The sequence below is a fragment of the Equus asinus genome, chromosome 21 (genome assembly GCF_041296235.1).
Source record: "Equus asinus isolate D_3611 breed Donkey chromosome 21, EquAss-T2T_v2, whole genome shotgun sequence".
Taxonomy (NCBI): Eukaryota; Metazoa; Chordata; class Mammalia; order Perissodactyla; family Equidae; genus Equus; species Equus asinus.
The window spans coordinates 69,286,540-69,302,804 of record NC_091810.1 but is presented as its reverse complement, the minus strand read 5'-3'; the positions used below and the strand labels follow the sequence as shown (position 1 = coordinate 69,302,804).

Below are 16,265 nucleotides of genomic sequence, written 5' to 3'. Positions count from 1 at the left end.
TGTAGTGTTAGCATCCTTAAAATATTTCCCACATCTCTATGACATATGGCTATCATACGCTGTCTTTACCCTGGAAGCAAAGAAAAGCATGCATTTTATAGTAACATGTGCAGTCACTATAAGAAGGAATAGTTTTAATTTCCTTTATCTTAACACGGGTCAGGAAACTGAGCCAAATCTGGCCTGTAGCCTGTTTTTGTAAATAAAGTTTTATTGGAACATGCCACACCTATTCATTTCTATCTTGTCTGTTGCTGCTTTTCCCCTATAATAGCAGAGTTGAATGCCTGTGATAGAGCCCATATGGCCCAAGAAGCCTAAAATCCTCACTGTCTGGCCCTTTACAGGAAAAATGTGCTGATCTTGTCTTAAAACATTAAAAAATTAGTAAGATGGCTTTTAGAGTAGAAATGAGCGCTTTGTTTCTCATTTATAATAATCTTGTATGTAGATTTAGGAGGCCAGTTCTGGATCAAGCTGTTTCCTAACTGTGTGACCTTGGCCAAGTCATTTAACCTCTCTAAGCTTCCGTTTCCTCCTATGAATAATGGAGATTAAAAACCTGATAATGATAATCCTACTCTTCTTTACACTTTTGCCATGAGGGAGCAAGTGGGGTAATGTGAGTGAAGGTGCACCTCCAGTTACCCACCACCATGTAATGTGTGCTGTTGGCAGCTTCTGCTGAACTGGCTGAGATGATCATCATTTATCCCATAGTGCATATAAGAATTTCTACGCAGGGGCTGGTCTGGTGGCCTAGTGGTTAAGTTCGCACGTTCTGCTTCGGTGGCCTGGGGTTCACTGGTTCAGATCCCAGGCGCGGACATGGAACCGCTTGGCAAGCCACGCTGTGGTAGGCATCTCACATATAAAATAGAGGAAGATGGGCACGGATGTTAGCTCAGGGCCAGTCTTCCTCAGCAAAAAGAGGAGGATTGGTGGCAGATATTAGCTCAGGGCTAATCTTCCTCAAAAAAAAAAAAGAATGTCTATGCAGATTTCAGTCTTTTATTTATTTTTTTCAACCAACATTGATGGAGCTCCTGCTGTGTACAGGGCACTCTGATAAGCAGTGAGTATTTAAAGGCAAGGTGGCCGAAGCCTTTGTGTGTGCTAGTAATATGCGCCGTCCTGGCAGCCTCGGGCACCCATCAGATCCTTCCTCCAGCTGGGACTTTGTTGGCCGTCTGGTATTTTTAGTTGCCCATTTGTGCGGGCCGAGAACAGTGTCTTCTAACGTCTTTATAACTCAGCATTTAGCACCGTGTCTGGCCCTGCCAGGTGCTCAATAAATATGGGTCAGCAGCTGGATGTTGTTGGCTGATCATCACTGCCCTGTGCTGCCTGGCTCCCCATGTGGTCCATCCAGAGGTTTGTGACTTTGGGTTTTCAGCAGCTACAGAGGGCTCTCAAAGGAGAGACGGCTGTGGTAAGGAGGTGTGTCAGGAGGCTGTTTCTAAGGGTTCTGTGTGCGTGGATCGGCAATGAGCCAGGAAAACCCACTGGGTGAGAGGGCCATCGTGTTGGTTTGGATTAATGCTTGAGAGGCTGGGAGGGCAGGGACAGCTGAGAGAGTGTGTAAGGAGGCAAAGCTGACATGACTTGCTTTACTCAAATTAGCTTGTGGAGAATCTCTTACATCAGGAGGGACAACTATTTCGAGAGAGAAAATGGAAGTAAAGGCCAGCAAATCAAGCCATGAGGCTGATGTGTGGGAGAAAGATGAGATGGTGAATAATGCTGAGGTTCATCAGCGTGAGCATGATCCTTGATACACTCGTGATGATAACTCTGCTGTGTCACTGTGACAGGCGTTGAGCCGAGCGCTTTACAATGACTTAGCATTTAATGCTCACAGTGATCCAATGAGGGATATACTATCATTTTATACAAGGAGAAATTGAGGCTCAGAGAAGTTAAGTGACTTGCCCAAAGTCACACAGCTCGTAAGTAGGAGGGTTAGGATTTGAACCTAGGTAGGCTGGTTCCAGAGTTCACACTTCCAACCACATGTCTCAACTTGTCTGTAAAGATGGAAAATTCCCTGAAGGAAGGAATATCCAAAAAGACCTGAGCCTTGGAAACTGTTCACATTTGGAAGATTGGTGAAAATTTCCTTGAATTGTTTTTTTTAAGTTTTCCTTAGCGATTTCTTTTTTAAGAACTAAAATTAAAACACTGTGAAACTCGCATCCTTCTTGATGTGGGGTCAGTGAGCCGAGGAGTCGAAAGAAAGATTTCTTGGACTCTCAAGATCTGGCAGTAGTGCTCTTTTATTTAGAGAATAGTGTGGAATAGCATGGGGACAGGACCCATGGGCAGTCAAAGCTGCTGCGTGGGGACAGGGCCCACGGGCAGGAGGAGGTGCTGCTGCCCCCGCTACTGCTGCCAACATGGGTGGAGAGTAAGGGTAAATTTAAGGCATAGGTATGTGAGCCATCTCTTTACAAGACAAAGGAAAGAACATGTAAAAAAGTTAAAATGGTATCAGTGCAGGTGGGGTCTGGCCATTGGGTGGTCCCACAACTTTTAGACAAGAATCAAATTGGATTAAGTAAAGGCCAGAAGCCACCACCCTAAATACTATCTTCAGCTAAAGACAAAGGAGGATGTTGGGGGGCTCAGTTACATGAGGTTGCCAGACAGTAACCAACTTAAGTCCTTGCCTTCCCCATTAAGAGTTTCCAGAGATAAGGCCATCCCACTTCTTGCTGGCACAGAGAGGGAGGCATCTTTACAGATGGAGGTTTCCCTTACAAATGTAAATGTTTCTCAACAAAGGGCAATCAAACTTCAGTCCTCAGAGCCTGCTTCTCATCTGCAGTTTTAAAATTTAACCAGCCTAAAATCCTCATCACTTCTCACATCAAGAACTATTGAAAAATCACCGTTCTGAAAAAAAATCAATAATGTTACAGCATTTCTATAATCTGAAAAATTCCATATAGAAATTTAAGAATCTTTTAAAATAAAATATCCCTAAGCCTATCCTTTTGAACTGATATGTTATACTCATCTCCGGCTCTAATAAAATCTTCATAGTAGTCAACTAGAAGGTTCGCTAAGGATGTTCCCACTCTGCTTCTGGTCACGCCTCCCACACACGCTGCTCCTGGGAAAAGAGGAGTTTAGCTCCTCATTTGGGGCGAGCCAGATCTGCAGACGGTGACAGAAGAGCTATCTCACAACTTTAGAATTCTGGATGTTGGTTTCATTCTTGTGCCAAATAAACTTTGGTTCAGGGAGTGTCTATGGCTCACTGGCAAGAGAAGGAGAACCAGTTTAGGAGTGAGGAGCCCAGAGCCCTCCCCATCCCCCCAGCAGAGTCCTGAAGCTGGCAGTGTGCAGGCCACGTTTGGCCTGAGTTACTGCTCCTGACAGTGTGTAGTCACACGCCCTTGGACCACCGCCAAAGGCCTTTGGAACCTGGGTCTTAGTTGCTGCCATTCTGCCTGCTGGGGGGTGGTTTCTCAGCAGGAAGATTTGGGAGTGGGTGGGGGTGTGTGTGTGTGCATGTGTGTGTGCCTTCTAATTCCTGTGTTTGCTTCTGGGGGACTTTCCTACTTTATTGCTCTGACTGGAAAGAAAAAACGGCATTATTGCTGTCCCCTTAGCTTCTTTCTTTTTTAGTTTTCCACTTTTACTGTTGGTCCCTAAGTCTCTATAGTCTGTATGCTCTCAAACTTGCTGCCAGGGACTTTGCCAGCCTCTTGCCAAAAAGCTCTGCCCAGTCCTAAGAGAGGATGTCATTGTCTTCTCCCAGCAGTGGGTCACACCCATTCTCTTGAACCAAAGAGCATTTGCGGTTAAATCGCTGCTCATCAATTCCCATCTGTATGGCCTTGAGCAAGTTCTGACCACCCTGTGCTTCCAGTTTCTTCTGGTCAAAAAGAAATACTAAGACTATCTCCTAGGGTCGTTATTGGCATCAAATGAATTAATGTATCTAAAATGCTTAGAACAGAATGGGGGTCGTGGCTAGTCCATAGTACATGCTCCGTAAATGGGAGCTATTAATATTGTTGGAATGTTATTATATGACTGGACTCGAGAGATGTTTCTGTCATCTTCCAAGGTCACAATATGAGTCTCATTATTAAGATATGGCTTACCCACCTTTCCCCAAATTCTCTAATAATGAAGCGTTAGCTATTATTTTTATGTGTTTTTATAGAGTTTCGTAGTTTACAAAGTGTAAACCCTGCAATGTAGTACGCTTACTTGTCATCTCCATTTTCTAGATTAGGAAACGGAGGCTCAGGGAGGTGCAGTGACTGCTAGTAAGAGGCAGAGTTAAGAACTGAGCTTATGCCTTGTGTCTCCTAGGACCGTGCAATGTCTACTTCTCCGGTGCCGCTGTAAATTACTTTCTTTGCAGTCCCACCACTTTGTCCTAAAGTCTCCCCACAAGTAGCACCCTTACCCCAGATCAGAGTTTTTCATCCTCACCACTATTTATAATTTGAACCAGGTAATTCATGTTGGGGGGCAAGGGGCTTTCCTGTGCATTGTGGGCTGTGTAGCAGCATCCCTGGCCTCCACCTACTCAATGCCAGGAGCACTCCCGAGTTAAGACGGCCAGAATGTCTCCAGACATTGCAGAGTGTCTCTAGGGGGGCAAAATCGGTGTTGGTTAAGAAGCGCTGCCCTAGATTAAAGAAGCTAGAAGAGAAAAATGTGTGTGTGGTGGGGGTGGAGGTGGGATGGCCATCGCACACTTACTGGGTGCCGGGCAGGTTGCAAACATTGTGTCCCTTTCACCAACAGGAATTTTAGGATTGTCTGCATTTTCATGAAGCAGATCTCACGGCTCAGAGGAGTAAAGAAAAGTGTGTGGCCATTAAATCAGTGAGAGGCATTCAAATCCAGGTCCATCTGGCAGCAAAACCCAGGCCCTTCCCATCGCTTCCTACACACAGTTTTCTGCAGGCTCATGGCGTTTTAGTTCTTTTTAGGAACCAAGAAAACCCACACAGGGAGGATTCTATTGGTTTCAGAGTTATTTTGAGGCCACTGTTGTGAGTGTATCCGTGTAAAAAACAAAACAAAACAAAACAAAAAATCTTTGTAGCAAATTTATGGCCGAGTAAGCAGAGCATTATTTTGTTGAAAAAGAGGATTTTGGCTAAATTCTGGTGTAATCTCACTTGAACTTTCTCACATCTCAGAAGAGGGGCAAGGATCCCGCTGTGACAGAGCCCAATTTCGTTGTACTTTCCTCCTCATTTCATCTTCCTTAAATATTCCAAAAATGATGCCCCCTTTACTTTTCTGTAAGGCTAGTATCAATGTGGTTTTCAAATATGTTTTCAGTACATAAGCGAGGAATTGTGTATCTGAGATGATATATATTTGAATGTTCCTGTTTTAATCCACTTCATGTGCAGGAAATTTGAACAGACGATAGAATATCATTCATTAGTGCAATAATTACTTTTTAGAAATTATGGGAATCCTGGTTAGAAGTGGGACATAGAAGTGAATCAGCTGGTGTTGAGGTAAAACTCTTCAGGGGGACCTTAATGCGATGCAATTAGCTTCATGTACACACGACTCCGGAGACTGGTTGTAGCATTTGTTCAGTTAATGCAGCTCCATTTCTGATGCTTCTCAGTTCAGATCATTAATAAGTAGTTAGATATGTTGGCCCGTTAAGTGATTTTAAGGGAGAATTTATTTGAACGCTGTCATAAGCTATCTTAGTATGTCCTAGAAAATAGTGATATAAAGCACTGTCTGTTAAAAACGTCACCCAAAACAACCTATGAGATAATTTTCCACTATGTTCCTTGAAGCAAGAAAGCATATTATAAAAATGAAATGTAGGTGTTGAACGTGTCATGGTCCCTTATGAAAATATGACAGCACTTCCCGTGGTCAAAGTCAGTCCCAGGGATAATTTCTGCTGCTGGCCGTGAGCCCAGGCAGGTGTCACTGCAACCCAGAGTGATTAGTGATCCTGAGCTCGCTCTCTCTCTTTTTAGCGCCCAAACTATCTTGTCAAATTTAACCACGTCTGGAATTAAATCAGTGTTTGGAAAATTATAGCCAGGAATTAAAAGAAAGGGAGGGACACAGTTTTGCAGTTCTCAGATTCGAGTAAATAGATCTGACCAGACCACATCCAGGGATGTTTCTAGCAAAGGAAACGAGAGATGGAAAATGAGAAAAAAAAACCTGTGAGTTTTCATGAAATAACAGTGATGTATATTAAGCCATTTAGATCTCTTGTAAAGGCTGCGATTGGTGGTGTGTTTTTGAATTTCCTGATTCTAAGGTGCAGAGTTTCTGGTCCCTTTCCTCCCCTGGTTTTGGGGAGGAGTAAATGAGTTAATGGTAGGAAGCACTTAGCGCAGGCCCTGGTACACAGTAAGTGCTCAGTAAATAGTAGATACTATTAGTTCAGGCTCTTCCGGTGCAACTTTGAACCCACTGCCAACTAAAATCCACTGCCAAAGTTCTGTGGGAGAGGAGGAAGGCTTCTGACATTTGGTGAGCATAAACACACACACACAGCCCGAAGATCTTAATATATTAAGTACTTAACAAGGTGGAGGATTTAGCAAGGACCTGTGCAAGGGGAAGCTGAGGGAGTTCCAATGCCAAATTGACTCAGCAAAATGTTTGGGATTCTGGGGAGGTTAGGACAGTAACGAGACATTTTTATGTCAGGATGTCTCAAAAGTTGTTAATGTGCATAGGAGTTATCCGGGGATTTTGTTAAAATGCCTCTTTTGATTCGGCAGTCACTCCTGGGGTGGAGCTGGAGTCTGGCGTTAAACGTGTTCCCAGGTGATGCTGATGCTGAGGCTGCGGGCCAGGGCGCGCGCTTGGAAAAGCTAGGCTTGCTTTAAGGACTCGAAAATCAAAGTCTTCCCGCGCCCCTGCTTTTGTCCCCTGTCTGTGTTCAGCACCTGTTGCATGTGTGGTCAGAATAGCGGGGATTCTCATAACCCAGCTCCAGCCCTCGGCCAGGATCCCGGGTGACCCGGGCAAACACACACTTCTTCAGGGTCACGGGCAGGTTACTGAGTCAAGACTGCCACAGCCCCGCGATGATGTTTTCCTTCTCTCTCCACCCCCGCCCTCCCTTGCCTGCCCCAAACCGGGGACTAATCTTGGAGCTGCTTAATCATAACAAAGCCAGCAGCAGAGTGAGGGAAGACCATTTCAAAGCAGAGCTTTTCTTGTTTGGCAATTACCTAATTTCAGAATTCGATTCACAGATTTGCAAAACCCTTGTGTATGGAAACAAACCGCTTCTCCTGAAGGATGATTAAAAGCAGACCCCCCTCCCGAGGAGGCGACAGGAAAATTAAATGAGCGACAGGATGGAGGGTTTTTTCCCCCACTCTAACGTTTGGAGGCATGTAAATTATATTTTAATAAAATGTCTACACGCGCGCTCGCACACGCATGCGCACACGCACGCAGTGGAAGATCTGGTTCTAATTACTTGTACTTTAGTTGAACTTTGGCGTTTCCTTTGACTTTCTCCCGAATGTATGTGAGCTGTGGGCCTTGCAATCCTGCAGTGAATCCTCAGAAAAAGGGGGGAAAACTCCAGAGCGGCTGTCTTCGGTGCCAACACAAATGAAGGCCCACAGAACGTTTTGACCAAATGCAACACTTTGCTGTTCTCCCTTAATTAGCTGAAATTACTCCCTTCCACCGGTCCCGGAGCTCTGGGCTCCAAATCCTCCTGGGGCCATGCAGGAAATGCCTTTTGCTTTACAACTCCTTTTGCTTTTAAGGCTCAGCTGCCCAGAGAGTGCGTTAAAATACTGTCTTAATCATCGAAGGTTCTAGTAAAAAGGCAGGGCTTTCATAATGCATGATGCCTGCCTGCCGTTACTCAAGCCCCACGTAAAATCCTGAAATCTGTCAACATGGTTTAGCCAGCAGTAAATTAGTTCTCACAAAGAAAAAAGTAGTATACTGGGCTCTCTCTTAAAAATGTTATCTGCTACCTAATCTAACCTTTAGAAAAATGCCAAGCATGTGAGGAATTGTGAAGGGACCTATTGTTGGAGCCTTTCTGTGTGTTTAAATGACACTCAGGTGTGTTGTAACAACAAGGACATTTATACTGTGTTTTCTCAGGTGAGTTAAGTTCCTAAGTGCCAAGTCCTCTTAACAGGCAACAGCATTAATTTTTTTTGCTTTTATTTTGGGAATGAGTTCACCCCCAGAGTTGTGGCAGTGTTTAAGAAACCTGTGTCACTTGAGAGCGCTGGGCTTCTGCTTTGGCACCATCTCAGTCGGTGGCGATTTCGCTTAGTTTGTTTTTGCTGTGTCTGCAGACATCCTCTGAGTTTGAAGTCCTTCAGACAGCGCATCTCGAAATGCTGTCTGCCACGGGTGCCCATTCCTCAGCCGCCTGTTGCCTGGCCATGAGCAGATAAGGGCAGAAACTGAGAGCAAGGGTTCAGAAACTTTTACAGCAATTTGACAGAGTAATTTCATGTCTGTTAAATCATTTTTCCCCCCTAAGTTGTAGTTTGTGTTTTGGACATTTTTGTCTTATTTCCTCTTTTCTAGGGAGTCATTTTTACTTATGTATTTTTTCTAGGGATTCTTTTTTATTGAATTTTGTCAGTCCATGAGGGCTTAGGGGGAGGAAAAAAGGAAGAAGTGGTTCTTTACCATAGATGGTCTAAAAATCACTAATTTAAAGCAAATGCCAGCCTCCCTAGCACCAGGAATTCTGTTGCTGGTGTCTGGTCAGGACCACACTTTGAGAAGCACTGATTTAGAGGCAAACCAGACTTGCAATGAATTTTTAAACAACAAAGTGAGTCTAGCTGTGTTTTCCTTAGTGACAGCCATCTCCGTGTTGCAGGGATGGAGAAGTTTAAATTATGGGCTAGAAGCTTCTGTTCTTGCAGGTTTGGTTCGGCTCACTGTCTCCTTTCGCGTGTGTGGAGTCCAGAGAAGCTCCCTCAGCATCCCTCATGCTGACTCTGCTCTGGGCAGGGACCCAGGGAGCCAAGCATCCATCTTGCCCGAGTAGCAGAACTTCGTCTTGGCCGTTCCCTTACAAAGCAGGGCAGCCCATCGGGTTAGCAGTTTCGATGCCACCTTGGAGGCTGCTGCTTTTTGGGGATGGGACCACGAAACAGAACTGAGTCAGTCAGTAAGCAAGCAAGGAAATAAATAAAAGCAGGAGGCAACAATCAGATCGAATTATTCCACAAAGACTGCTTCCCCAAACTGAAATCGCATCAGGATGGCTGGAGTGCAGTTTTTATTGAATGACACAAGCCTCTTTTTCCCCTGGGAAGTCTAAAAACTGCTTTTTTGGCCTGCTTGAGATCGCTGAATGAGCTAATATGGGACACATTGTCTGCTGAGCCTGCAGAGTTTTCGAGCAAAAATTTTATCATTCCTTAGACTGATTGTGCTTGCCTGGAATAAGGAACAAAATGAGGCCTCTCAAGGGCATTTGATGAATCTAACTCTAATTTAGAGGGACTAATAGATTATTGATTTAAGCAGGATGACAGTGAACAGATCAATGGCCAGGCACTCTAGCTGCCTTAAATACCAAACCTGACTAGTGAGAGGGGAGCCATCAGGCTGTCCCCCTCGCTCATCTCCCACTGTCTTCATTGGGGGAGGGAGGGCAGCAGGGGGAGGGAGGGCAGCAGGCGGAGGGAGGGCAGCAGGCGGAGGGGACCGCTAATAAACTTTGCTAAAGTGTGTTTTGCTACATTACCAAAAAGGCCAGAGGTTGCATTAAAGTATGAATCTGCTTTTATATTGATGCCATATCCTGGTTGTAATTCTAGAACTTGTTTTGATATGTTTGCCTAAGGCTAGCTTTGGCAACCTGACTACACCCCGAGATTTTTTTCTTTTTTGGCTTTGCATGTTCTCAATGTTATAGGCCACCCAGAGGAAACAAAGGACCATAGGTTATTGATTTTGAGGGTGATGTTTGAATATAGATAGTCAAATATTCTTTACCACCAGTGAGAAAATTTTTCTGAAGATGATTATTTCTTGTCGTGTGTAAGGCTTTTCTGTTTGTGTGGAATTCATTTATGGTATTTGTACGCTTCAAATTACAAACTATCATAGAAAGAATCGATTCATCCTTCAAGATACAGCCTGGTCACTTCCTCCAGGAAGACTTCCTTGATTTTTTCCTGGGCTGAATGAGGTCTGTAGACCTCTTTGTTGTTATATTATGTCACTAGTTCACAAACTGCTGCAATTTGGATTCACCTGGGAATATATTTTTTAAAAAATACTGGTGCCTGGTCCCACTTCCAGACATTCTGGCGTAATGGGTCTGGGATATAATCTGCACATTAGGATGTTTGAAAGCTCCCCAGGTAGTTCTAATGTACAGCCAAGTTTGGGAACTATTGTGTTTTATTCCAGTTGTTGGTTTCCTCTCTATTAGGCCAAACTTGTCAAGGCTTAGGGATTATACCATGCATCATCCAGAGCATATAGCATAATGCCTGGCGTGTTACAGCCACTCAGCGAAAAGAAACGATTGAACACGTGAATGTGCATTGTACAAACATGAGAGAGTTCATAGCATTACTGGTGAAATCACCACAGCCTTAATAAAAGTCCAGAGCCCGCACTAGTGGTTGCTTACAATAGAATATTTTCATTCATGGCAACTATTCAGGAAAGCTTTCTGGATTCATTCATTTGTTATAAATGACTCTTATCCACAGAAAACGGCTTTTACAACCTTTGTAAAATGTTTTGGGATTTTGGTGGGCTCCCCCTTTGTGTGTACTTTGCCCCAAGTTTCTCGACTATTAAATTGCCCACAGTTCTGTTTCCTCTCTTCGGAAGGGTGAAAGGCTGGACTGCCTTGAGTACATGTACTTGGAGTGGCATATTTATGGAAATTACCACCCACTTTTGAAATTCAGGGCATAGCTGTGACAGCTGAATCCAGCCCTAACAGAATTCTATTTACAACTTTCCTAGACAAACCAGATTAGCTGTTCTACACGAGCGAGTAGAACATTACAACACCCCCCCCCCCAACACACACACACACACACACACACTTTGCTTCTGTGGAGAACACGGTGCAGGATTGATCACAGTGGTGGGGGCAGGGCTCTGCCAGCGTTGCTGGAACACTTGGGTGAAGTTGAGGCACGCAAATAAAAGCCATCCAAAAGATCTTGGAGGCATCTAAGAAAGGGCTCATTTACTGATATTAGGAGTGTAAAATGACACAGCCTTTCCAGAAGGCAGTTTATCAATATGAAGTAAAAACTAACAAGATACTTTTAGCTAACCATACCTTTTGAACTAATAATTCTACTTCTGAGAATTTTTCCTAAGGAAATAGTCAGAGATGTGCTGAGATTAGCTACAAAGATATTCATCATAATGGAATGTTTTGCAGGAAAAATATTTATTGGCAAGGAAATAAACTCATGACACAAGTTAAACAAAGTCCCAAACAGAATCTACACTATAATTCCACTTCAGTAAACAAATTGAAAACATTTATATGCATAGAAAAATGGTCTGCAAGGATATATGCCAAGATGATAACAGTGATTTTCTCTGAGTGAAAGGCTTGTGGGTGATTCAGTGTGTTTGTTTTCTTGGATTTTAACTAAGAGCAATATATAATTTTGTACTTTTAACAAGTACAGTCATGCGCTGCATAACGATATTTCAGTCAATGATGGACCGCATATACGATGGTGGTCCCATAAGATTAGTACCATATAGCCTAGGTGTGTAGTAGGCTATACTGTCTAGGTTTGTATAAGTACGCTCTATCATGTTTGCACAACAATGAAATTGCCTAATGACGCATTTCTCAGAATGTGTCCCCGTCGTTAAGCGACGCATGACTGTGCTGTTGTCATCACTCATTTGCTTTCAGAGAAGCTGATTGGCTTAGTGGGAAGAATGCTTTTGCATTTACAGCTTGAGAACTGATCCGATAGCGGATGCCAACCTGTCTATAGGACACTGGCCGTGATTGTGCCGGGCTATCCAGAGGAAGTGCTGTCTTCATCCCAGAAACCTGGGTTCTAACCAGTAAAGACTGTAACAGATTGATCTACTGTGTAGACCTGCACTACTTTAAGGCATTCATTCCAAGATTATTCTGAATTATGAAAATGCTGTAATTATAGTGGATTCTATTCCAAAGGGATAATTAATTACTTTTTTAGGAAGCAAATGAGCACTTTAAAGCCATTTGATTTCCAATTTTATCATTTAATAACTTTGAGGGGCATTTAGTGCTTGGAATGAAGAAGAAAAAGGAAAAAGTTTACGTATTAATTCAACAAATAGTTATTGATCGCCTACCTCATATGTGCCGGGACCTCGTCTAGGTCCAGAACACAGCTGTAAAAAGTGTAGGTAAGTTCCTTGGCCTCATGAAACCCATACTTGGGGAATAACAGAGGTGTAATATAAAATTGTGCACAAACTTTCTAAATTTAGACGCTAATTAGGGTTTTATAGAAAATAAAATAATGAGATAGGGTGAGTAGGAGTGGGAAAGGGCATCTTACTTAGAGAAGTCATCTCTGAGGAGGTGACCTTTGCTCTAAGATCTAAGAGATGAAAAGGAACCAGACCCGTAAAGGTCTGAGAATTCCCAGGTAGGGGAAATGGTTAGTGCAATCGCCGTAAATTGGTATGAGAGCTTGGCCTATTCAAGAGACAGAAGAAAAGCCAAGTGTTTAGAAATCAATAAATGAGGAGAATCATTGAATTTGGTGATGTTGCTAATGGTCCATATCATGAATAGCCTTGTAGAGCCTAGTAAGGAGTTGGACTTTGAGCTAATTGGTGACCGTGGGCGGGCTTTAAGCAGGTAAGTGAGAGGGATTGACTTTAACTTTTCGAACAATTATCTTGATTGCTGTTTGGAGAATGGACCTAGGGTAGCAGAGTAGGCACAGTGAAGAGGCAATGGCTGTAACTGAGGTGGATGACGAGCCTGTGTGGTAGCAGGATTGGGAGACGAGGATGGATTAACCACATATTCAGGGGTAGAGTTGACCTGATATGCTGGAAGTTTGGCTATAGGACAATCCCATCAGTAGAACTTCTAATCTGGGACAACTGGAAATTTTATACACTGGGAAACATACTGTATACTGTAAAGTGGTTTGGAGATTGGAAGGTTCTAGAACATTATTTTAACCACTTTCAGTTACTCCCTTCCCCATTTCTATCATACCTTAATGAGCATTTTTGCTTGTGATAGGAATTGGGCCAGGTCTTGCTTTGACTTTGAACATAAATCTGGAGAGTAGAGGTGGGAGAAGACGTGGATCTTCAGTTCTATGAATTCCTATTTCCTGTGGAATTTGAGGGGTTAAATAATGAGATGGGGGATCGTGTATTTTTAACTCTAAAATACAGAGCAACATGCCTGTGTGCCATCATTAGTGTAACCCAGTGCTTCTCAAACATTAATTGTGCATTCAGTCAGCTGGGGGTTTTGTTAAAATGCAGATTCTGTTTCCACAGACTTGAGCTGGGGCCTGATACTATGTTTTCTAAAAAGCTCTGAAGTGATGCTGATGCTGCTGGTCCAAAGAGCAGTTTTTGGGCAGCAAGTGTCTTACCAATGGTGTTATTAATGAGGATCAGTTACAGCCATGTGCTAAAGGCCCTCGCATCTGCTTGTTGAGTGGTTGCTTTGGGCATTTTCTTCATTTGTCTGAAGGAAGTTTACTTCTGGTTAAGTGAGCAACAGGATCAAACAAGTCATTTCAGAGACTCGAAGTGCTTCAGAAGCTAGGGGAAATAGAAGAGTAGACGGAGCCTGGGGTTTGCGGTTGGGTAAAATCTGACTTTGTGTCTTGACTCTGCCGCTGCCCTGTTGATCTTGGACAGGTGGCTGCCCTCCTCCTAGTTTCTGTTTCTCTTGAGGGTAAGGTGGTGATGAACTTCTCTTCCTCACAGTGCTGTGGTGCCCTGCAAACGAGAGAGACGGATGGGAGTGCTTTGTAAACTGTAGAGCCCCACATCAGTGTCAATACCCCTCTGCTGTACCTACAACGACAACTGTTTCTGTGAGTCTGTCCCTGCTAGTGTTATTGCTGAATCTGGGGCAGAGGCCTATGAATTCACTGGTGAAAAATAACTGAACTGAAATGCGTTTTCTCTTTTCTCTCCCCCTGCCCCATCTCCATCATAGCTATTGAAACACAGAGCACCAGCTCTGAGGAACTCGTCCCGAGCCCTCCGTCTCCACTTCCTCCCCCTCGTGTGTACAAACCCTGCTTCGTCTGCCAGGACAAGTCGTCGGGGTACCACTATGGAGTCAGCGCCTGTGAGGGGTGTAAGGTGAGTACCCACGCCTCTGTGCCCAGGCGCTCTCATTCTCCACGGGCTCCGTGGAGGTGACGCAGCCAGCTCCAGAAATGGGCTGCTTTGACATCTGTGACATCACCTGCAATCAGTGTGGTGGGCTCGTCGTATTTGATAGTTTCATTTCTTCCTTATATCTCGTTAGTTAAAAATTCAGAAACGTCTGCGAATGATTGATTGGGGCCAAATGTTCTAGGGCCTTCAAAATAATACGTAACAGTTCTTTTCAGGTAACAAGAGCCTTTTGAAGGAGTCCTGAAAAGCATCATCGTGTTTCTCGTTAGAAAATGCTGTCTGGTGTCTTTGTAGTTTTATTTTATTTTTAAATATGACTGACAGTCCACTGAATCAACTTGCAGAGAATCCAAGGTTGAAATTGGGATTTATCTTCTGGCTGTTTCCTCAGCCCTGTGGCCTTTGAATTACAGTTTGATTTCCAGCCTGTAGGGACTTGCTACTGTGTGTGTGTCATAAATTCAGGGGAGCTGGATTTAAAATTCCAGCCTACAGAGTAGTGGAGGCTGCACATGTGTCAGAGAGGATATGGCTGCTTTGAATCAAGCTAGACAATCGTTATTGAGTCCAACAGGGCTTAATTGAGTGAAAGAGCTTCTTATTTTTTTTAAAGAGAGAGAAGAAACAAAGAATGACTTCATAGGTAAATCCAACTCGTCCACAGACAATTTTTCAAAGGAACTATGGCTGTCTTGAGCCAGCCCTTCCTTCGATATACAGCTCCTTTATGTTCTCTCTGATGGTTCTTCAGGTCTGTTGTTTATATATCTAAATTGTGTGATTCATCGGTAACTGTAAACATGTTGGAATAGTATTACAGGTGCTCCCATCAAGTGCTCCATGGCGTTTTATATTTGGCTTATCAGAGTTAGCACTTATTATTACTGTGTGTATTGGTTAGGCACTATTGTGTAACAAATCATCCTAAAACTGAATGGCTGCGTGTCTCTGGTCAGCTGCAGGTGAGCTAGTTGGTTCTGCTTCAGGGTGCTGCCTGTTGGGGGACCCTCAGCTCTCGTCCATGTGGTCTCTCATTCCCCTTGGCCTGGCCCTGGCTTGTTTGCACAGGCAGCGTTCCCGAATAGAGAACAGGAGCGCACACGAGGTCTCCAGAGGCCTAGGCTCAGAGTGGCACACTGTCACTTCTGATACATGCTTTTGGCCAGAACAAGTCCATACTCATGAGGTAGAAACATACACTCAACTTCTTGATGCGAGGAGCTGCAAAAAATTCCTGCCTCACATTATAAGAGGCAGGAATACCGGGGGAGGAAAATTGGGGTCGTTTTTGCGTTCAGTCTGCCGCCTTATGTCTAATTGCCTATGAATGCAAAGGGGAGAGGGACCCCAGCTCTATCGCCCAGCACCTAACACACAGCCTGACATACAGTGGGTGCTTACCGATGTAGGTTGAACAAACCCATAAATGTCACTCAGCCCCTCAAAGAAATTATGTGTGTTTTCCCTTCTTTTCAAATCATTTGAATAAATGTATTATTTTAAGAGTAAGGCCGGTTTGGGGAAATTCATTAAAGACTTAGGAACACCTCTCTACCTCTGGGATTGTGTTGGTTCTTTTAAAGGAATGCCCTTTCTTCCAGTAGCTTCAGATAAGGTGATCAAGAAAGTTAACACGGCAGCCAGTTGGCAGCTGGATACAAAGCAAAACACTTGTGTGTCTAATTATTAGTTTATTATTGGTAACCCCTAGCTGAAGCTACTTAAATTTATCCTGAGATTTGGGAAGTCTTCAGTGGAATACCGGTTCACTTTGTCCATTTGTTGTGCAAAATTTAAACAAATCATTTTCTGGTGCTCATTTAAAAGTTAAATGAAAAGACATTCCTTTATTTCAAAAAGTTTTAAGTCATCTCATGTCCAGAAATCTTCATGAGGTATGTTATATCTCA

General features: G+C 43.6%; 1 protein-coding gene across 4 annotated transcripts in view; it reads left to right on the top strand.

Moving 5' to 3' along the window:
* Positions 1–16,265, top strand: part of RARB (retinoic acid receptor beta) — a 694,304-nt gene that overhangs the window by 542,999 nt on the left and 135,040 nt on the right. For all 4 annotated transcript variants that reach the window (XM_070492836.1, XM_070492837.1, XM_014829837.3 and 1 more), the window contains one exon: positions 14,168–14,316. In XM_070492836.1, the coding sequence (XP_070348937.1) occupies positions 14,168–14,316 (149 nt within the window). The remainder of the gene's footprint in view (positions 1–14,167; positions 14,317–16,265) is intronic.